Source organism: Scyliorhinus canicula, chromosome 12, assembly GCF_902713615.1.
Source record: "Scyliorhinus canicula chromosome 12, sScyCan1.1, whole genome shotgun sequence".
Taxonomy (NCBI): domain Eukaryota; kingdom Metazoa; phylum Chordata; class Chondrichthyes; order Carcharhiniformes; family Scyliorhinidae; genus Scyliorhinus; species Scyliorhinus canicula.
Window position 1 is genome coordinate 41,764,197 of NC_052157.1, and position 22,972 is coordinate 41,787,168.

The 22,972-nt window shown below is 47.2% G+C and overlaps 1 protein-coding gene across 1 annotated transcript in view; it reads left to right on the forward strand.

Annotated features, from left to right (window-relative positions):
- znf710a (zinc finger protein 710a) overlaps nucleotides 1–22,972 on the forward strand; it is a gene marked incomplete at its 5' end in the record, with an annotated part of 40,596 nt that overhangs the window by 11,417 nt on the left and 6,207 nt on the right. The window contains one exon of the mRNA XM_038812997.1: nucleotides 3,355–3,529. Within this exon, the coding sequence (XP_038668925.1) occupies nucleotides 3,355–3,529 (175 nt within the window). The remainder of the gene's footprint in view (nucleotides 1–3,354; nucleotides 3,530–22,972) is intronic.

Consider the following 22,972-nt stretch of genomic DNA (forward strand, 5'->3'; position numbering starts at 1 on the left):
TGTATATAGTTGAGGCACGGGCTGTAAGTAGTTGCAATGGTGTATCAGAACAAATTAATTGTCAGGAGATTATTCGTGGCTAAGAAAGCTGAAGTGATAAATAGTTGCAAATATACTGGACAGATACAGGACTTCGTACCATTTTAGGAGAGCCAAGGAAAATGGACACGGTGAGAGGTAGCCACCCATTTCGAATTACCTCAGAAAGGACCGCTTGACGGTTTTGAAAGTCAGTGGTTTAGTTTGAGTCCGATATCTGAAATGAAGCAAGCGACTGACCCTCTGCAATTGTCAAATCAGTTAACATCCCTACAGATTATCCCAAATCTAATTTGGAAATGTGTTTGGTGAGAGTTCTTCTTGCCCACAATAATGCAAAAAAAAAAAAAGAAATTGGACATATTGCAATTTAGTTTTTTTCCCTTGGTATCACTATTTCTAGGTTTACCTCTGACTCTCAATCCGGTTTTTGCGCTAGTCCATCATGCGCATATTTTTTCTCCCTTGCATTTTACACAATTTCCCTGTCCCTCCCTCTGTCCTCTGCCACTTGGATTGCTCGACTTAAGTTTTTGCTTAACTTTCTCCAAGTAGATTGAAAAGCAGTTGCAGAATTAATTTTTTCTGTTAGTTTTATATCTACTTAAGCTCAGTGACATAGTTACTCAGTGTGTGAGACAGAATCATACCTTTCCCCACAATGTGAAGAATCAAATTTTCAAGGGGAAAAACTATTTTTTGCGTTTAGAAACATTACTGGGTAAGCATGTGGGAGATATTTTTAAAATGGGAAAACTTGCTCTTCTACCGATGGAATTGACTGATCTTTTTTCTCCGGGCTTGTTTCTGCATAGCCAGCCAGAGGCTTAAAAGCAGCTCGCCAGTCTGGGCAGTCAAGAAATAAAGTATTTTGTTTATGGCATGGGGAAGGAGAAGGAAATGTTGCCCCAGCAGTTGTCAGAAGATTTCTTTTCAGGACCTCTGACATTTTATTACTGTACAGGATGAATGACACAGTTGAGATTAATATTAGATTTTGGTGTTTAAAATGTTGGCTGGAGGGTGGCAGGGTGGCACAATGGTTAGCACTGTTGCCTCATGGTGCCAGGAACCCGGATTCAATTCTGGCCTTGGGTGACTGTCTGTGTGGAGTTTGCACTTTTTCCCCGTGTCTGCGTGGGTTTCCTCTGGGTGCTCCTGTTTCTTCCAAAGTCCAAAGATGTGCAGGTTAGATGGATTGGCCAAGCTAAATTTCCCCTTGGTGTCCAAAGATGGGTGGATTAGGTTAAGGGGTTATTGGGATAGGGCTGAGGAGTGGGCTTGGGTGGAGTGCTCTTTCAGAGGGTCGGTGCTGACTCGATGGACCAAATGGCCTCCTTCTGCATTTTAGGGATTCTATGATTCTATAATTTTCCGGCTGTTGGGATTCACTTTTCGTGCTGGTAGTGCAATCCTCCCCACTGGTTTCCTGGCGGCATGGGATGGTTTCAATGAGAAATCCCATTGACAAGCGGCAGAAAAATAGAATCCCACTGCCAGCGAACAGTGTGCTGCCAAGAAACATGTGGCTGGGGGACAACAGAATCCAGCCCGCTGTCTATCAGATGATGGTCTTCAATCCTTTCTCTGCTCTGCTATAGAAGTGTTATCCTGTACTGTATAAGTACAACTGCTATATTTGAAAAATAAGGTTAGTTTTAAAATGTTCTTGTCTTCTGATTTCAATGTAGCTGTGACTTTTCCATCTTTGTCTGTTTTCTGCTGCTTAGGCAACACTGATGATTTCCTATCTCAGTGGCTTGGAGTTTTGAAACATTGGGTTGGGAGGGGTTAGTGTCTTGTAGTACAAAAGGATTGGGTGGGTGGCGGTGGAGCTGTTTATAACATAAGGTTGGAAGATGGGGATTGGTGCTGGTTTTCAGCATTGGTTACATTATGCTACCTTGTCTTTCTTTGTTGTGACTTGGGTCCAATTCAGATCCACTTAATGTGCCTTCGTGAAATGAGTTGGGGTATTGTGGACTTGGGTTGCTTGTGAATGTCAGATCACATTAGCGCAACAGCATTTGGTTGGCAAATTCAAGACACTAGAAATGCAAGTTAGGTAAATTGGGAGGTCTTCCTTTTGGATTAGTGCTCCCCACAGGGCCCATTGAGAAACTGTACTGAGGATACCTCAAAGAGCAATGGTTACCAAAAGTGGACAAGCATGTTATCCCTCACTTCAGAAAGCCACAAACATTTCAAAAACATAGCAAATGGAAAATGTAATTGAATCTAAACATTTTCCAGTACTTTGTATTGATGCAGTTCTAAATTGATGGTACTAGTCACACAAATTTCCTAACCGACTATAGAGTATTGTTTGAAATTGAGTCGTTTCATGGCTAGTTATCCAACATTGCAGACAGTGCCATCTTTAACTTAATACTGACATGGGACTAGTTTTATAGAGAAGAGCCTGGGAGAGAGCCTGGGCAACAATATACTGCTGGGACTTGCAGTGAATTTACAAGTCTAAATTATTGTATTTCTGTGTGGTTGGTATGCAATTTTCATTATTAATACAGATAAAAGATTCCAGTAGGAGCTTGTATTTTGATCACACTTACTGTTTTATATTCTTCTGCAATTGTGGCAAGTGAAAAACTCTCTAAACAACCCATTCAGATTAAAACAAAACAGAAGGTCCAGCAACTAGTCATGAGAAATTTGAGGGCTTCCCTGTCTCACCCACATCCCAAGAATGGATATGTAGAAAGCGCATTAATTAAAAAGAAATTACTTTTCTTGAAGCATTGACTTCTTCTGCAAGGTTACAAATCCAGTAAACTTCTCGTCGTTTGCTGGAGCAGATATTCATCACCATGACCTTTTACTGTAGGTGGTAGTGGATTTTCCCATCAAGAAAGCAGAGCCTTTGGACTGGTTCGATAGATCAGAGTTTTGTTTTCTTCTGGTTCTGTATATTGCTAAGTTCAGTATCATTTCTAACACGAATAATAATATACTCGTGGCCTTCATTTCAGAATGCTTTATCCAATGTGTTTATAGTTCTGTTGTTAGGTATGTCGCTGTGTACAATCAACATTACAATGTGACTAAGTTTAACTCCCAAAGTTGCTGTCGCAATTCAATCTGCATCAATGACCTGTAGTTCAACTAATTGTTTGAAGAGGGCTGTGGCTTTGTACTGTTAGATACAAGCCAATAAACTAGAAAATAATTAAACGTGGGAGGAAAAATATTTCATTTATCTAAGCATGTGTATTGCCTCGAGCAGTCTTTTGATTTGAGGAATTCCGCTTTAATTGAGAATAATGGGAGTTTTCCTGTTCTCTCTCTCTCTTTCAGGTTTGTGGAAAAGAATTCAATCGGATGTACAATCTGTTGGGTCACATGCACCTTCATTCAGACAGTAAACCCTTCAAATGTCCATACTGTTCAAGCAAGTTTACCCTCAAAGGGAATTTAAGCCGGCACATGAAAGTCAAGCATGGCGTCATGGACATTGTTCTCGATGGACAAGGTATAATGTTAAGGCTCCCTCATAATCATGGCATAGGTTAGCTATAGGCTCTTTATTTTGAGAAGGTACATTTTAGCAAAGCCACAAAACCATGTAATTACAGTATGATTTTTGAGTTGTCCAGATGGTTGATGTTTAAATCTCCTTTTTTTAAATATACAAGTTGGATTTGCACATTTGCCTCTGAATCAGGGCCCCATTTCCAAAAATTGAGCACATACTGTGGTCTGAGACTTGCAGCTCTTGGCGAGTGCTGCAATATTGGAAATGTCATTCATCCTTCAGATAAGTCAAATTCATGGTACTTGGCAGAGCAAGGAGACGTGCCATTATATGGTCAACATAGCTGCCTGTTCCAACACTCAAGCTCATCAACTGCTCTTAGTTTGATGGGATATTGTTGGATTCAAATGGCTACCCCATTTACCTGTTTAAGTCATTTCATTTCAACAGCTACAAGATGCTATTGAAGTTTCTTTCCTACTCCCATCTTTTTCACTCTCCCTCATTCCTTCCAACACTTCTACTTGCCGCCACCCCCCGCACCCTGGCTCCTTCTTGCTCTCTCATTTCCTCCCATTCTGCCCCTTCGCCTCTACCCTTCTCACTCTGGCTCACCCCACATTCTCTCCCTGCCTACACCATCACCTCTTTCCCTCTGACACTCTCCCTTTTTGCTGTACACATCCTCCCTCTCTGGGCTTCTCCCCACTACTGCAAATCCCAGCCTCATCACCAGCACCCGCCAGCAACTGTGTCTAATTCACTCACTCACTCTCGCACTCTCTCACACACTCTCTCCTGTTGGAAACATTTTAAGATTATATAGAAATTTGTCATGATCATCACATGATCATGTATACTCCCCGTTAGACCAGTACTGCTGTGAAGATTGGCAGGATGCTTACTGAAGTCTTCAGACAGGAGCTCTTGTTTCCTTTCTGAATCCTCTTATGCGTAACTAAGTCAGATTGCTGTTGTGTACCTGTGTTCATATGCACGGTTTTGTTTCTAATGCAGAAATAAGGCAATTTAGAATTTAGAATTTAGAATTTAGAACAGTACAGCACAGAACAGGCCCTTCAGCCCTCGATGTTGTGCCGAGCAATGATCACCCTACTTAAACCCACGTAACCCGTATACCCGTAACCCAACAATCCCCCCATTAACCTTACACTACGGGCAATTTAGCATGGCCAATCCACCTAACCTGCACATCTTTGGACTGTGGGAGGAAACCGGAGCACCCGGAGGAAACCCACGCACACACGGGGAGGACGTGCAGACTCCACACAGACAGTGACCCAGCCGGGAATCGAACCTGGGACCCTGGAGCTGTGAAGCATTGATGCTAACCACCATTCTTCAGGATGTGAGAAAACAAAGACTTTAGGACCAAAGGAATCAAAACTAAAATGTCTGTATAATAATGCATAAAAATGAGAGAAATTTGGGAACAATAGTCATTTATTATAATAGGAAGTCATGATGAAATAGGAATAGTGTCGTTGCAGTAGCTGGGTTACGAGGAATGGGGATCCAAGGAACTTGCATCCTTACAGGAACCTGCAGGGGCTGGTTTAGCGCAGTGGGCTGAACAGCTGGCTTGTAATGCAGAACGATGCCAGCAGCGCGGGTTCAATTCCCGTACCGGTCTCCCCGAACAGGTGCATGAATGTGGCGACTAGGGGTTTTTCACAGTAACTTCATTGAAGCCAACTTGTGACAATAAGCTATTATTATTATTATTATAAAGCATCATGTCCTCATTTGTCCCAGTGCTTCATAGGCATTGAAATACCTTTAAAATATAGTCGCTTCCGCAAACAAAATTGGGAACCAAGTTTATACAGTAGTTTGGGCAACCAGTAAATGTTGGCGTTTTTATTTTGTATAGTCCTGGTTGGGTGAGCAATGTTGGCCAGTACTGTTGACAACTTCCTTATATTTTTTTATTTGAATGATGTCATGGGATTTATCTTTATGTTGACTCAAAAAGGTAGCATGTTGGACAATACTTGAGGGGAGAGAAGGGCAGCACTAATAATTAGAGACAGTGTCGCAGCATTGGATCATGAACAATTACATACATAGATTGTCCCTAGAACCCTTTTAGTATAGAGCTGAGGAGTAGTGAGCAATCACAATAAAGTACCTGTAGAATTAAAGAATAAAATTGTAGACAAATTAAAGAAATAGAATTGTGATAGCTTTCAATGATCCCAAAACAGATTAAAGTAGGGGAGATATATGGGGTGAGGTACATTGTCTTGATGGAGAATGCAGTCTTGAAAATATTGCAGTGTGTGCTACTCCAGCAAAGCAGAAGTCCAGCTTTGCATGGTTCTAAGTACTAAGATGCAGTACTTGGGTGACCTGAAAGTACAGCACCACTTGGGAAGCAGTGACCACCATACCTTTAGATTCAGTACAAAGATTGGAAAGTCAAGGGTTTCTTATTGAGGAAAGAATGCATTATTAACTGTTACAATCCCAGACCAAACGACAACAGTGGCTAGGATAGGGTGACACGATATCACAGTAGTTAGCACTGTTGCTTCACAGCTTCAGGGTCCCAGGTTCGATTCCCGGCTTGGGTCACTGTCTGTGAGGAGTCTACATATTCTCCCGTGTCTATGTGGGTTTTCTCCATGTGCTCTGGTTTCCTCCCACAGTCCAAAGATGTGCAGGTTAGGTGGATTGGCCATGCTAAATTGCCCTTAATGTCCAAAAAATGTTTGCTGAGGATACTGTGTTATGGGGATCGGGTGAAGATTTGGGCTTAAGTAGGGTGCTCTTTCCAAGGGCTGGTGCAGACTCGATGGGCCGAATGGCCTCCTTCTGCACTATAAATTCTATGATACTGGACTGAAACGCTAATATTTTATTTTATTTTTTACGACTGTGCAGACAAGATACTTCGCTCCAGGAGCGATTGCACTAAAAACACATAGGGATTTGGTATTTTAAAATAAAAACTTAGAACACAGTATTAAAATCTTTAACCTCACATCTGAAAATAGCTTACAATTACCCCTTAAACAATACTACTCAATACAGAAAATACAATACCCTTATTATTATCTCTATTCACAATTAAACCACAAGAAAGAAAAAATATACAGCTCTTAATCCATCCTACATTCCAATGGCACAGAATAATACTTGCTTTCCAGAACAGATTTGGCTGCTGTTAAAACCCCTGCAGACTCTGGCTGGATGTTATCAAAAAGTTGTTTCAACTGGCTTGTTTCAGCTTCCTTGTTTTCCACGGACAAGTCTGCGCTGCTTTAAATACTATTATTTTTTAACTCTCTACTTTGAGAGTCGCAAATGGTACTGAACCTTATGCAGTCATTAGCGAATATTCTCACTTCTGACCTAACGATAGAAGGAAAGGTTATTGATAAAGCAGCTGAAGATGGTTGGGCCCAGCATGTTACCCTGATGAGCTCCTACAGTGGTGTCCTGGATCTGAGATGATTGACCTCCAACCACGACAACCATCTTCCTTTGTGCCAGTTATGATTTCCAACCAGCGGAGATTTTTAAAAATAAATTTAGGGTACCCAATTATTATTTCTCCAATTAAGGGGCAATTTAGCATGGCCAATCCATCTAACCTGCACATCGTAGGGTTCCAGACACTGGAACAATATGCAAACTCCACACGGACAATGACCCAGGGCCGGGATTCGAACCTGGGTCCTTGGTGCTGCAGGCAGCAGTGCTAACCACTGTGTCACGTGCCGTCCTCGGAGTTTGTTTTTAATAAAAATCTTTATCAGTGTCGCAAGTAGACTTATATTAACACTGCAATGCAGTTATTGTGAAAATCCCCTAGTCGCCACGCTGTTGCGCATGTTCGGCTACACACCGGGAGAATTCAGAATGTCCAATTCACTGAACAAGCTCATCTTTCGGGACTTGTGGGAGGAAACCAGAACACCTGGAGGAAACCCACGCAGACGGTGACCCAAGCCGGGAATCGAACGTGGGTCCCTGGTGCTGTGAAGCAACAGTGCTAACCACTGTGCTGCTGTGCTGCCCAATTCTGTAATGGTTTTCATTGTAGATTCAGAAATACAGCAAATTAGCCTTTCTGGAGGGAGAGAGAGAATGACCTGTCCCCTGAGTGTCCAGTATTCAAACTGAGCTCCTTGGGTCTCTGAAAATTATCCCCCTCGAATAGGACCCAAACCCCACCTTTTACTGGTCAGAAGACGGACATTTGGTCAATTCATTGGCCACCAGCCGATCAATCAAAGCAAGTCCCACCCTATCTCTTTGGTGTCGAAGTCTGAGTTCTCCTGTTCGAACACTAGCAGCCCCATATGCAATATTATATACAATGGGTTATGGGGATAGGGTGGAGGTGTGGGCTTGGTAGGGTGCTCTTTCTAAGAGCCGGTGCAGACTTGATGGGCTGAATGGCCTCCTGCACTGTAAATTCTATGAAATTCTATTGCAACTTCTTGAATTCCTCTTGCTTTCTGCTGCTTGACTCAATGATACATGACCATTAAGCATCCATGGATCAAAAATGATGACCGCAAAAATAAAGGGGAAATAAGGGAATTAACAGGAAGGATCCTTACACCATTGACTCCAGTTTTGGTAGGGCTCCTTAATGCCATACCCAGTCAAATGGTGCCTTGATAGCAAATGCAGTTACTCTCGCCTCACCTCTGGTGTTTAGCCCTTTTTTGTCCATTTTGAACCAAGGCTGAAATAAGGTCAGGAGCTGAGTGACCCTAACAGAACCCAACTGAGCGCACGTGAGCAGGTTATATTGCTCAATAAGTGCCGCTAGATAGTGATGTTGATGACCCCATCCATCACATTGTTGATGAAAGAGAGTAGAATGCTCAGACGGTAATTGGCTGGGTTGGATTTTTCCTGTGTACAGGACATAACCTGGGCAATTTTCCAAATTGGCAGGTAGATGCCAATGTTGTAGCTGTACTGGAACAACTTTGGAGCGCGACAAGTTCTTGAACACAAGTTTTCAGTATAATTGCTGGAATATTGTCAGGCCCCATAACCTTTGCAGTATCCAGTGCTTTAAGTAATTTCTTGAAATTACGTGAATTAATTGTATTGGTTGAAGATTGATATCTGATGCAGGGGACCTCCGGAGGAGGCCAAAATGGATCGTCCACTCGGCAGTTCTGGCTGAAGATTGTTGCAAATGCTTTAGTCTTAACTTTTGCACTTGTGCTTGGATCCTCCACTATTGAGGATGGGGGTACTTGGGAGTGAGTTGTTTAATTGTCCACCACCATTCATGGTTAGATGTGGCAGGACTGCAGAGCTTAGATCTGTTCTGTTGGTTGTGGGATCGCTTAGCTCTGTCTATTACTTGGCTGCTTATGCTGTTTGGCATGCAAGTATTCCTGTGTTGTATCTTCACCAGGTTGACACCTCATTTTTGGGGGTGCTTGATGTTATTCTTGACATGTGCAGTGCTCCCGCTCTCTTCATTGAACCAGGTTTGAATCCCTGGCTTGGTGGTAACAGTAGAGTGAGGGATGTGCTGGGCCATGAGGTTACAGATTGAAGTGAGTGCAATTCTCCTGCTTCTGAGAGCTCACAAACTCCTCATGGATGCCCAGTTCTGAGTTGCGAGATGTGTTTGAAGTCGATCCTATTTAGCACGGTGGTAGTTTCACATGACACGATGGAGGGTTTCCTCAATGTGAAGACAGGACTTCGCCTCCACAAGGGCTGTGCTTTGGTCACTCCTAGCAGTATTGTCTTGGGCAGATGGATGGTTGGATTTGTTTATTATCACTTGTACCGAGGTATAGTGATAAGTATTGTTCTGCGTGCAGCCCAGACAGATCATTCCATATATGAAAAGAAAATACATATGGCAAACATAAAATACACAATGTAAATTCATAGACACAGGCATCGGGTGAAGCACGATACTTCGCTTGGTCGAGAAAATGTGTGAAGAGATCAGATCAGTCCATAAAAGGGTCCTTTAGGAGTCCGGTAACAGGAAGATGTTTTTGAATCTGTTCGAGCGTGTTTTCAGACTTTTGTACCCCATGCCGATGGAAGAAATTGGAAGAGTGAGTAAGCCGGGTGGGAGGGGTCTTTGATTATGCTGCCCACTTTCCCAAGGCAACGGGAGGTGTAGACAGAGTCAGTGGGTGGGAGGCGGGTTCGTGTGATGGACTGGGCGGAGTTCATGACTCTCTGTAGTTTCTTACGGTCTTGGGCCGATAAGTTGCCATACCACGTTGTGATGCATCTGTGACAGGCAGGTTGGTCAGGAAGAGGTCAAGTATGTTTTTCCCTCTTGTTGATCTCTCACCACCTGTCGCAGACCCAGTCCAGCAGCAATGCCCATTAGGACCCTGCCAACTCGGTCTGTGGTGCTACTACCGAGTCGTTCTTGGTAAATCCTCTACCCAGGGTGCATTCTGTGTCCTTGCCACCCTCTGTGCTTCCTCCAAGTGGTGTTCGATGTTGAAGCAACCTCTTCCCGTATACCACTGTGCCACCAGCTCAGCTGGGTGGGACAGGACATACCCAGGAATGGTGATGGTGATGTCTGGGACATTATTTGTAAGGTATGATTCTTGTGAGTATGACTATGCCAGTATGGCAGTTTCTTGACTAGACTGTGAAACAAACCCTCAAATATTAGCAAGGAGGGCTTTGCACGGTCGACAGTGCTGATACAAGGATGTCAGTGTTGGGGCCTGGGTTTCATTCCTTTTTGTTTCCTTTGTAGTGGTTGAATACAACTGAGTGCATTGCTAGGCCATTTCAGAGGGCATTAAAGAGTCCCATGTAGGCTAGACCAGGTGAGGCTGACCGGATTCCTTCCTTAAAGAACCTTTGTGAACCAGTTGGGCTTTTACGACAATCAACAATGGTTTCATGGTCATGGTTAGACTTTTAATTTCAGATGTTTTATTGAGTTTAAATTCCACCATCTGCCATGGTGGGATTCGGTTACTCATCAAGCAACTATTGCCTCCCCATAAATCTTGCCAATGCAACTTTTTCTCAATTTGAAAAATTGTGAACTAGTCAGGATACAGGTGGGTTGCTTTAAAGGGATGTGTATGCTGGTATATATGGTCCTTTAGGATCATTTGTATGCAACTGATGCAATAAGATTAGTACAAGTCACTCACAGCTGTAGCTTTCCTTATCCCTCACTTCTTGCCCCAGGCTCTATGCTCTGCTATTCCTTCCGGAGGCTCCTACAATACCAGCTACTCTACTGGCCAGAAGATAAATATGGCTCACTCTAAGGCCCAGGAATGTTGCAATTCTGTGAACCGGAAGTACTGTATCAGAAGATTATCTCTCTTCCTCATAAAATTTAGTTACATCCATATAAATGGTTCTTACTCCCCCTGCACCCACCCCTTAAGTGATCATGGATGGAGTTTATCAGATGGTTTTGTCGGTGAAAGCTACTCTACAAGACTTGAGTATGTATTAATTACTCCTGCAGCACCACTGTCTCACAGCGCCAAGAACCCAGGTTTGATTCTGGACTTGGGTGCCTGTGTGGAGTTTGCAGCTTCTCCCAGTCCTGCATGGATTTCCTCCCGATGATGCAGTTTCCTCTCACAGTCCAAAGATGTGCGAGTTAGATGAATTGGCCACGATAAATGGCTCCTTGGTATCCAAAGACATACACACTAGGTGAGGTTATGGATAGAGCAGGGGTGTAGACCTGGGTAGGGTGCTCTTTCGGAGGGTTGGTGGGCCGAATGGCCACCTCCTGCACTGTAGGGATTCTGTGGAATAGCCACATGGAATTATGTTATGGCTGCATGAGACTTAACGCAAAGAAGGGGAGGACAGGATATCAAGTAGTCCTGGCAACGAGATGTGCAAAGTAATTACAGAGAGCTGCAAGAATTATAAGTATTATAATCGAGGACTTTCATTATTCAGTTAGACTGGGAGAGTAGTAGTGTAAAGAGCATAGAGGGGCAAGAATTCTCGTCTGTTCAGGAAAACATTCTACAAGAAAGGATTATTTCTGCTAGACCTGGCTCTTGGAAATGGAAAAGGACGAGGAAAAATCCCAAGTAAGAATAATGAACTGGGGGAAAGCCAACTTCAGTGTGGTAAGAATGGATCTGATCCAGCTAATCCGGGATGAAAGGTTGGCAAGCAAAACTGTAACTGTAAAGACTGTAACTGAGCAATGGGCTACCTTCAAAGAAGAGTGTTAACTCAGAGGGTTAACTTATTTTATATGTTCTCAAACCGTGGGATGGGGGTTTGCAAAGTTCCCTTTTGTATTCATATAATAAAGAGGCGAAAGGAAAGAAAGGTGGCTGAGAGAGTAAAACAGTCTAGTGGGGGTGGATTTATACTAGTGAGGCAGGGGTGTGGGTTGAGTAATGGGCCTAGTTTTAGAAGTACCAGTGAGGGCAAAAGAGAGAAGATGGGAAAAGGAAGTGAGGGAAGGCTTGAGTGTTGATAGCAAACAAAGAAATGGTCACACACCCCCCCCCCCCCCCCAAGGGCAGAAAGAGATAGCGGCAGGGTTAAATTGTGTGGATGTAAATGCATGGAGTATAGTGAACAAAAATTGGGGAGCTGGAAGCAGAAATTGCTCTCGGGCCATATGACATAGTAGCATTGACAGAAATGTCTCTCATGCTAGAACAGGACTAGATATTTAACACCCGGGTTATAAGACTTTTAGTCGAAACAGTGGGAGGAGGTGTTAGCAGTTTTGGTCAAAGATAGTATCATAGCACTTGAACGAGGTGCAGTTCCTGAATTAGAATACATATGATTGGAGGTGAGAAACAGGAAGGGAGTGAGGACCTTGTTTGGTATTTATTATAGACTTCCAAATAGTGTGGAGGAAGTGAAAGAGAGCATTTGTATAAAGATTATAGAAACCTGCAGTGCAAGCAGGGTTTTGATAGTTGGGGATTTCAGTCACCCTAATGTAGTCTGAGAAAGGGTAGAGTGTGGAGCATGGAAGGGGAGAAATTCCGCAGTGTGATCCGGAGAACTTTCTGAAACAGCACATGTCCAGTCCTATCAAGGAGCAAGCGTGCTGGTCTGGTCCCAGGAAATGAGGCAGGGAAGGTGGAGAATGTCAGAGTGGGAAGCCATTGGGGCTTTCACAGTAACTTCATTGAAGCCTACTTGTGAAAATAAGCGATTATTATTATTAAATAACAATCATAATATATATGATTCAATATTAAGTTGGAAAATGATTTTAAAAACAGTCACGGATTAAGATCCTGGACTGGAAAAGGGCAACATTTAGGGGTCTTAAAGTTGAACTGGAGCAGATTGGTTGGAAAAGGGCAGCATGGTAGCACACTGGTTAGCACAGTTGCTTCACAGCTCCAGGGTTCCAGTTCGATTCCTGGCTTGGGTCACTGTGTGGCTGTCTGCACGTTCTCCCCGTGTCTGTGTGGATTTCCTCTCGGTGCTCTGGTTTCCTCCCACAGTCCAAAGATAGATAGATAGAGAAATACAGCACAGAACAGGCCCTTCGGCCCACGATGTTGCGCCGAACTTTTGTCCTAGGTTAATCATAGAATTTTGGACAATTTGTCATGGCCAATCCACCCAACCTGCACATCTTTGGACTGTGGGAGGAAACCGGAGTACCCGGAGGAAACCCACGCAGTCACGGGGAGGATGTGCAGACTCCACACAGACAGTGACCCAAGTCGAAATCGAACTTGGGACCCTGGAGCTGTGAAGCAATTGTGCTATCCACAATGCTACCGTGCTGCCCTTAAGAAGTTAACCTACACTCCCTTATTCTACCCTAATCCAAGTACCTATCCAATAGCCGCTTGAAGGTCCATAAATTGTCCGACTCAACTACTACCACAGGCAGTGCATTCCATGCCCCCACTACTCTCTGGGTAAAGAACCTACCTCTGACATCCCCTCTATATCTTCCACCATTTATCTTAAATTTATGTCCCCTTGTAATGGTGTGTTCCACCCGGGGAAAAAGTCTCTGACTGTCTACTCTATCTATTCCCCTGATCATCTTATAAACCTCTATCAAGTCGCCCCTCATCCTTCTCCGTTCTAATGAGAAAAGGCCTAACACCCTCAATCTTTCCTCGTATGACCTACTCTCCATTCCAGGCAACATCCTGGTAAATCTCCTTTGCACCTTTTCCAAAGCTTCCACATCCTTCCTAAAATGAGGTGACCAGAACTGCACACAGTACTCCAAATGTGGCCTGACCAAGGTTTTGTACAGCTGCATCATCACCTCACGGCTCTTAAATTCAATCCCTCTGCTAATGAACGCTAGCACACCATAGGCCTTCTTCACAGCTCTATCCACTTGAGTGGCAACTTTCAAAGAACAATGAACATAGACCCCAAGATCTCTCTGCTCCTCCACATTGCCAAGAACCCTACCATTAACCCTGTATTCCGCATTCAGATTTGTCCTTCCAAAATGGACAACCTCACACTTGTCAGGGTTAAACTCCATCTGCCACTTCTCAGCCCAGCTCTGCATTCTATCTATGTCTCTTTGAAGCCGACAACAGCCCTCCTCACTATCCACAACTCCACCAATCTTCGTATCATCTGCAAATTTACTGACCCACCCTTCAACTCCCTCATCCAAGTCGTTAATGAAAATCACAAACAGCAGAGGACCCAGAACTGATCCCTGCGGTACGCCACTGATAACTGGGCTCCAGGCTGAATATTTGCCATCCACCACAACTCTCTGTCTTCTATCGGTTAGCCAGTTTGTTATCCAACTGGCCAAATTTCCCACTATCCCATGCCTCCTTACTTTCTGCATAAGCCTACCATGGGGAACCTTATCAAATGCCTTACTAAAATCCATGTACACTACATCCACTGCTTTACCTTCATCCACATGCTTGGTCACCTCCTCAAAGAATTCAATAAGACTTGTAAGGCAAGACCTACCCCTCACAAATCCGTGCTGACTATCCCTAATCAAGCAATGCCTTTCCAGATGCTCAGAAATCCTATCCCTCAGTACCCTTTCCATTACTTTGCCTACCACCGAAGTAAGACTAACTGGCCTGTAATTCCCAGGGTTATCCCTATTCCCTTTTTTGAACAGGGGCACGACATTCGCCACTATTGTGCAGGTTGGGTGGAATGGCCATGATAAATTGCCCTTAGTGTCCAACAAAAAAGGTTAGGTTGGGTTACTGGGTTACAGGGATATGGTGGAGGCATGGACTTAAGTAGGGTGCTTTTTCCAAGATCTGGTGCAGACCCGATGGGCCAAATAGCCGCCTTCTGCACTGTAAATTCTATGAAACACTTTATTGTGGATAAAATAGTGGATGAAACATGGGAAACTTTCAATGGAGAGATAAATAGGTAAATACCATGATAAATAAATATGGGGTATCCAAATTACCTTGGATGACTAAGGATATTGATGATAAAATGAGGAAGGAAAATGAGGTGAATGATGCATACCGGAATAATAATGGCAATAGAAATCGGAGAGTATCTCAAGTGCAGGCGTGAGGCTAAGGCTGAAATAAGGAAGGCTAAGAGGAAGCATGAGGAAAGAACAAAGAAAATTACAGCACAGGAACAGGCCCTTTGGCCCTCCCAGCCTGCGCCGATCCAGATCCTTTATCTAAACCTGTCTCCTATTTTCCAAGGTCTACTTCCCTCTGTTGCCGCCCATTCATATACCTGTCTAGATGCCTCTTAAATGATGCTATCGTGCCCGCCTCTACCACCTCCGCTGGTAAAGCGTTCCAGGCACCCACCACCCTCTGCGTAAAAAACTTTCCACGCACATCTCCCTTAAACTTTCCCCCTCTCACCTTGAAATCGTGACCCCATGTAACTGATACCCCCACTCTTGGAAAAAGCTTGTTGCTATCCACCCTGTCCATACCTCTCATAATTTTGTATACCTCAATCAGGTCCCCCCTCAACCACCGTCTTTCCAACGAAAACAATCCTAATCTAATCAACCTTTCTTCATAGCTAGCACCCTCCATACCAGGCAACATCCTGGTGAACCTCCTCTGCACCCTCTCCAAAGCATCCACATCCTTCTGGTAATGTGGTGACCAGAACTGCACGCAGTATTCCAAATGTGGCCTAACCAAAGTCCTATACAACTGTAACATGACCTGCCTACTCTTGTACTCAATACCCCATCCGATGAAGGCAAGCATGCTGTATGCCTTCTTGACCACTCTATCAACCTGCGTTGCCACCTTCAGGGTACAATGGACCTGAACTCTCAGATCTCTCTGTACATCAATTTTCCCCAGGACCCTTCCATTGACCATATAGTCCGCTCTTGAATTTGATCTTCCAAAATGCATCACCTCGCATTTGCCTGGATTGAACTCCATCTGCCATTTATCTGCCCAACTCTCCAATCTATCTATATTTTGTTGTATTCTCTGACAGTCGTCCTCGCTATCTGCAACTCCACCAATCTTAGTATCATCTGCAAACTTGCTAATCTGACCACCTATACCTTCCTCCAGGTCATTTATGTAGATCACAAACAACAGTGGTCCGAGCACGGATCCCTGTTGAACACCACTAGTCACCCTTCTCCTGTCTCCTGTTGCCCAGCCAGTTCTTTATCCATCTAGCTAGTACACCCTGAACCCCATACGACTTCACTTTTGCCATCTACCTGCCATGGGAAACCTTATCAAACGCCTTACTAAAGTCCATGTATATGACATCTGCAGCCCTTCCCTCGTCAATTAACTTTGTCACTTCTTCAAAGAATTCTATTAGGTTTGTAAGACATGACCTTCCTTGCACAAAACCATGCTGCCTATCACTGATAAGTCTATTTTCTTCCAGATGTGAATAGATCCTATCCCTCAGTATCTTCTCCAACAGTTTGCCTACCACTGACGTCAAGCTCACAGGTCTGTAATTCCCTGGATTTTCCCTGCTACCCTTCTTAAACAAAGGGACAACATTAGCAATTCTCCAGTCCTCCGGGACCTCACCCGTGCTCAAGGATGCTGCAAAGATATCTGTTAAGGCCCCAGCTATTTCGACCCTCGCTTCCCTCAGTAACCTGGGATAGATCCCATCCGGTCCTGGGGACTTGTCCACCTTAATGTCTTTTAGAATACCCAAAACTTCCCCTTTCCGTATGACAACTTGACCTAGAGTATTTAAACATCCATCCCTAGCCTCAACATCCATCTTGTCCCTCTCCTTTGTGAATACCGATGCAAAGTACTCATTAAGAATCTCACCCATTTCCTCTGAGTCCACGCATAAATTCCCTCTCTCGTCTTTGAGTGGGCCAATCCTTTCCCTAGTTACCCTCTTGTTCCTTACATACGAATAAAAGGCTTTGGGATTTTCCTTAACCCTGTTAGCCAAAGATATTTCATGACCCCTTTTAGCCCTTTTTATTGCGTGTTTGAGATTCGTCCTACTTTCCCGATATTCCTCCAAGGCTTCATCTGTTTTGAGTCGCCTCGATCTTACATATGCTTCCTTTTTCATCTTAGCTAGTCTTCCCAATTTCACCCGTCATCCATGGTTCCCTAATCTTGCCATTTCTATCTCTCATTTTCACAGGAACATGTCTGTCCTGCACTCGAATCAACCTTTCCTTAAAAGACTCCCACATTTCAAATGTGGATTTACCTTAAACAGCTGCTCCCAATCCACATTCCCTAGCTCCTGCCGAATTTTGTTATACTCTGCCTTTCCCCAATTTAGCACTCTTCCTTTCGGACCACTCTTGTTCTTTTTTTTAAATATAATTTTAATTGGAATTTTTAACAGAAAATATAAAACATAACGACAAACAATGAAATGCAACAAAATAACCCATAATAACTGTAACACCCCCAGACCGTATCGACGCATGTATCACATTCCCCCACCCCCGCCCAACCCCAATGAACAACAAAAGAACTTAAAAATAAATTAAAATTAAATAAACAAACAAACATAGTCATTGAACCCCCCCCCCCCTTTCCCTCCCCCTTCCCCCCCCCCCCCCCCCGGGTTGCTGCTGCTACTGTCCCTATACCCTATCGTTGAGCCAGAAAGTCGAGAAAAGGTTGCCACCGCCTAAAGAACCCTTGTACCGACCCTCTCAGGGCGAATTTGACCTTCTCTAGCTTAATGAAACCCGCCATGTCATTGATCCAGGTCTCCACGCTTGGGGGCCTCGCATCCTTCCATTGTAGCAAGATCCTTCGCCGGGCTACTAGGGATGCAAAGGCCAGCACACCGGCCTCTTTCGCCTCCTGCACTCCCGGCTCCACCCCAACCCCGAAAATCGCGAGTCCCCATCCTGGCTTGACCCTGGATCCCACCACCCTCGACACCGTCCTCGCCACCCCCTTCCAGAACTCCTCCAGTGCCGGGCATGCCCAGAACATAAGGGCATGGTTCGCTGGACTCCCCGAGCACCTGACACACCTGTCTTCACCCCCAAAGAACCTACTCATCCTCGTCCCAGTCATGTGGGCCCGGTGCAGCACCTTGAATTGGATGAGGCTAAGCCGCGCACACGAGGAGGAAGAATTAACCCTCTCCAGAGCATCAGCCCATGTCCCGTCTTCGATCTGTTCCCCCAGTTCCCCCTCCCACTTAGCTTTCAGCTCCTCTACTGACGCCTCCTCCGCCTCCTGCATAACCTTGTAGATATCCGATATCTTCCCCTCTCCGACCCAGACCCCCGAAAGCACCCTGTCGCTCACCCCCCTCACGGGAAGCGAAGGGAATCCCTCCACCTGCCGCCTAGCAAATGCCTTTACCTGCAGATACCTGAACATGTTCCCCGGGGGAGCCCAAATTTCTCCTCCAACTCCCCCAGGCTCGCAAACCTCCCATCAATAAACAGGTCCCTCAGCTGTCTGATGCCCGCTCTATGCCAACCCTGAAATCCCCCATCAATGTTCCCCAGGACGAACCTATGGTTCCCCCTTAACGGAGCCTCCAACGAGCCCCCCACTTCTCCCCTATGTCGCCTCCACTGCCCCCAAATCTTGAGGGTAGCCGCCATCACCGGGCTCGTGGTATACCTCGTAGGAGGGAGCGGCCATGGCGCCGTTACCAGGGCCCCCAGGCTTGTATCTCCACAGAACGCCCTCTCCATCTGTCTCCATGCTGCCCCCTCCCCCTCCATTACCCACTTGCGCACCATCGACACATTGGCTGCCCAATAATACCCCGAGAGATTGGGTAACGCCAGCCCCCTGCACCCCCAGGTATCTGAAACTCTTCACTGCCCTCTTAAATGGGAGTCTCCCATTTCCCCCCTCCTGATTACCCGGGTGTTCTACAAATACCTCACTCTTGCCTAAATTTAACTTGTAGCCCGAGAAGCCCCCAAATTCCGCTAACAGCTCCATCACCCCCGGCATTCCCCCTTCTGGGTCCGCCACATACAACAGCAGGTCGTCTGCATACAGTGATACACGATGTTCCTCCCCACCCCGCACCAGACCCCTCCATCTCCCTGACTCCCTCAACGCCATAGCCAAAGGTTCAATCGCCAATGCAAAGAGCAAGGGGGACAGGGGGCACCCCTGCCTGGTCCCACGGTAGAGCCTAAAGTACTCCGATCTCCTTCCATTGGTAACTACACTTACCATCGGAGCCGCGTAGAGCAGCCACACCCATTTGATGAATCCCTCCCCGAATCCGAACCGCTCCAGCACCTGCCACAGGTACCCCCACTCAACTCTATCAAACTCTTTCTCCGCATCCAGCGCCACCACTATCTCCGCCTCCCCCTCCACTGCCGGCATCATAATAACATTTAGCAGTCTCCGCACATTCGTGTTGAGCTGCCGTCCCTTGACAAATCCTGTCTGATCCTCGTGTATCACCCCTGGCACACAGTCCTCTATCCTGGTGGCCAGGATCTTCGCCAGCAACTTAGCGTCAACATTGAGGAGCGAGATAGGCCTGTATGATCCACACTGCAAGGGGTCCTTATCCCGCTTCAGGATCAGGGAGATCAGTGCCCGCGACATCGTCGGGGGCAAAGCCCCCCCCCTCCCATGCCTCATTGAAGGCTCGCACCAACAGGGGGCCCACCAGATCCGCATACTTTTTATAAAATTCCACCGGGAACCCGTCCGGCCCCGGCGCCTTACCTGACTGCATTTGTCCAATCCCCCTGACTAGCTCCTCCAACTCTATCGGCGCCCCCAGCCCCTCTACCAGCCCCTCTTGAACCCTTGGGAAACATAGCCTGTTCATGAAGCTCTCCATCCCCCCTCTCCCCATCGGAGGTTCTGACTGGTACAGTTCCTCGTAGAAGTCCCTAAAGACCCCATTTACTTCTGTCCCCTTCTGCACTACATTTCCACCCCTATCCGTCACTCCACCAATTTCCCTAGCCGCATCTCGCCTGCGGAGCTGATGCGCCAACATCCTGCTCGCCTTCTCCCCCTACTCATATACTGCGCCCTGCGACCTCCTCCACTGTGTCTCCGCCTTTCTGGTGGTCAACAAGTCAAATTTGGCCTGCAAACTACGCCGTTCCCCCAGCAACCCCTCCTCCGGTGCCTCCGCGTATCTCCTGTCCACATCCAGGAGCTCCCCCACCAGTCTCTCCCTCGCCTTCCTCTCCCACCTTTCCCTATGGGCCCGGATGGAGATCAGCTCCCCCCGGATCACTGCTTTCAGAGCCTCCCAAACCATCCCTACCTGGACCTCCCCCGTGTCGTTGGTATCAAGATACCCCTCAATACTTCCCCGGACCCTCCTACACACCTCCTCATCAGCCAGCATCCCCACATCCAGGCGCCAGAGCGGGCGCTGGTCCCGCGCCTCCCCCATCTCCAGATCAACCCAGTGCGGAGCATGGTCTGAAATCGCTATGGCCGAATACTCTGCATCCTGCACCTTCGGGATCAATCCCCTGCTCAGGACGAAAAAATCTATTCGGGAATAGACCCTATGGACATGGGAGAAAAAGGAATACTCCCGCGCTCTCGGCCTCCCAAACCTCCAGGGATCCACCCCTCCCATCTGGTTCATAAACCCCCTCAGCACTTTGGCCGCCGCCGGTCTCCTACCCGTCCTTGAACTGGACCTGTCCAGTGGGGGATCCAGCACTGTGTTAAAGTCTCCCCCCATGATCAGGCCCCCCGCCTCCAGGTCCGGAATGCGGCCCAACAAGCGCCTCATGAAGCCGGCATCATCCCAATTCGGGGCATATACATTAACCAGCACCACCTTCTCTCCCTGCAGCCTACCCTTCACCATAATATATCTGCCCTCCTTGTCCGACACCACCTCAGCCGCCTCGAACGCCACCCTCTTCCCCACCAGAATCGCCACCCCCCGGTTCTTCGCGTCCAATCCTGAGTGAAAAACCTGCCCCACTCACTCCTTCCTCAGACGAACCTGGTCCACCACCTTCAGGTGGGTCTCCTGGAGCATAGCCACATCTGCCTTCAGCCCCTTCAGATGAGAAAATACCCTAGTTCTCTTAACCGGCCCATTCAGCCCCCTCACGTTCCAGGTAATCAGCCGGATAAGAGGGCAACCTGCCCCACTCCCCCGCCGGCTAGCCATAGCTTATCGACTGCTCGCCCCAGGCCAGCTCGCCCCGCCTGACCCGTTCCCCATGGCGATAACGCCTCTCCTCTACCTCCCCGGCCCACACCAGCTCCTTCCTGGCCATTCCAGCAGCAACCCGGTATCCCACCCCCCCCCCCCCCCCCCTCCCCACCCCCCAGGCTAGGACCCCTCCTAGCCGTGACGCACCCTCCATGGTACTTCCGTGAGTCAGCTGACTTCTGCTGACCCGGCAGCTCCCGCCAAAACCCATCCTCCCGGCATGGGGTCATCCCCCTCTTGCCACACCTCCTTGGCACCGCTTCAGCGGGGGAAAGAAAACCAGTGAAGGCCACGCCCCCACCTCCAGCTCCGCCCCCCCGCCCCGCAGCGCGGACATCCAGAGGAAAGCCCGCGCTTTCACACTGCCACACCCCACCCTTCTGACGCAGCTCCTCAAAATCCAGTTTCACCCCAACCCCCAGCCCCGTACAGAAGAGAACATATAAAACACATACCCCCAACGTTCCCCACATACCCCACACCCATACCCAACAGACAAACCCACCCGGAAACAGAGCAAAAAGAAAACCAGCATAAAAATAACACCTGTCAAAATTGAAGAACAGCAACAGCGAAAACAGCAACGGCCATAGTGTGTCCCCAGACCCTAGTTCGAGTCCAGCTTCTCCGCCTGTACAAAGGCCGACGCCTCCTCCCGGGACTCGAAGTAGTGGTGCCGGTCCTTATATGTCACCCACAGACGCGCAGGCTGCAGCATTCCAAATCTGACCTGCTTGGCATGAAGCACCGCCTTCATCCGGTTGAACCCGGCCTGCCGCTTTGCCACCTCCGCACTCCAGTCCTGGTAGATTCGCACCACCGAATTCTCCCACTTGCTGCTCCTCTCTTTCTTGGCCCAGCGCAGCACACACTCCCGGTCACTAAATCGATGGAACCGCACCAGCACCGCCAGCGGGGGTTCATTTGCCTTAGGCCTCCTGGCCAGCACTCTGTGAGCTCCCTCAAGCTCCAGGGGCAAATGGAAGGACCCCGCTCCCATCAACGAGCTCAACATCGTGGTCACGTACGACGGGAGATCCGACCCCTCCAGCCCCTCCGCCAGGCCCAGGATCCTCAAATTCTTTCGCCTCGTGCGAACGTTCAGCTCCTCCAAGCGGTCTTGCCACTTTTTGTGAAGTGCCTCGTGCAACCCCACTTTCCCCACGAGGACCACGGCCTCCTCCTCCCGCTCAGCGGCCTGCTGCTGCAACTCCCGAATAGACACTTCCTGGGCCGCCTGTGTCCCAAGCAGCTTGTTTGTAGTTGCATTCAGGGAGTCCAGCAACTCGGCCTTCAGCTCCGCAAAACAGCGCAGAAGAGAGGCTTGCTGCTCCTGCGCCCACTTCCACCAGTCCTCGGGTGTTCCGCCGGCCGCCATTTTGTCTTTCTTCCCCTGCTTTTCTTGGGGAGCTGCTGCAGCTTTTTCCTTTGCCCCACTCCGGGTGAGCACCATAAATTATGGGGAATGCTCCTCTAGACACCTTCCCCCACTGGGATTCGTCGGGACAGCTTCGACTGCTGCTAGAATTCAGCTTTCATAAAGGCCCTCAAGTCAGCTTGAGAAATCTGAGCTGGCCCTTCCCCCGCCTGCCTGCTTGTAGAGGCTTTTTTCTGCTGCTGCTTCAGCCCAATCTTGGCCTTTTTCTGAGGGTCTGATAACCAAGAAACATACTATTCCTGGGGGAAAGTACTCCACGAACATTCACCTACGCCTTTTCATCGAAATTCCAACCCATGCCGCCCAAAAAAGAGCTCTTTTCTGTAACCTTGGGCAGGAGCTGCCTCTGTGTGCTCACTCACTCCATGCTGCACACCGGAAGTCGGACCACTCTTGTCCTTGTCCATGAGTATTCTAAAACT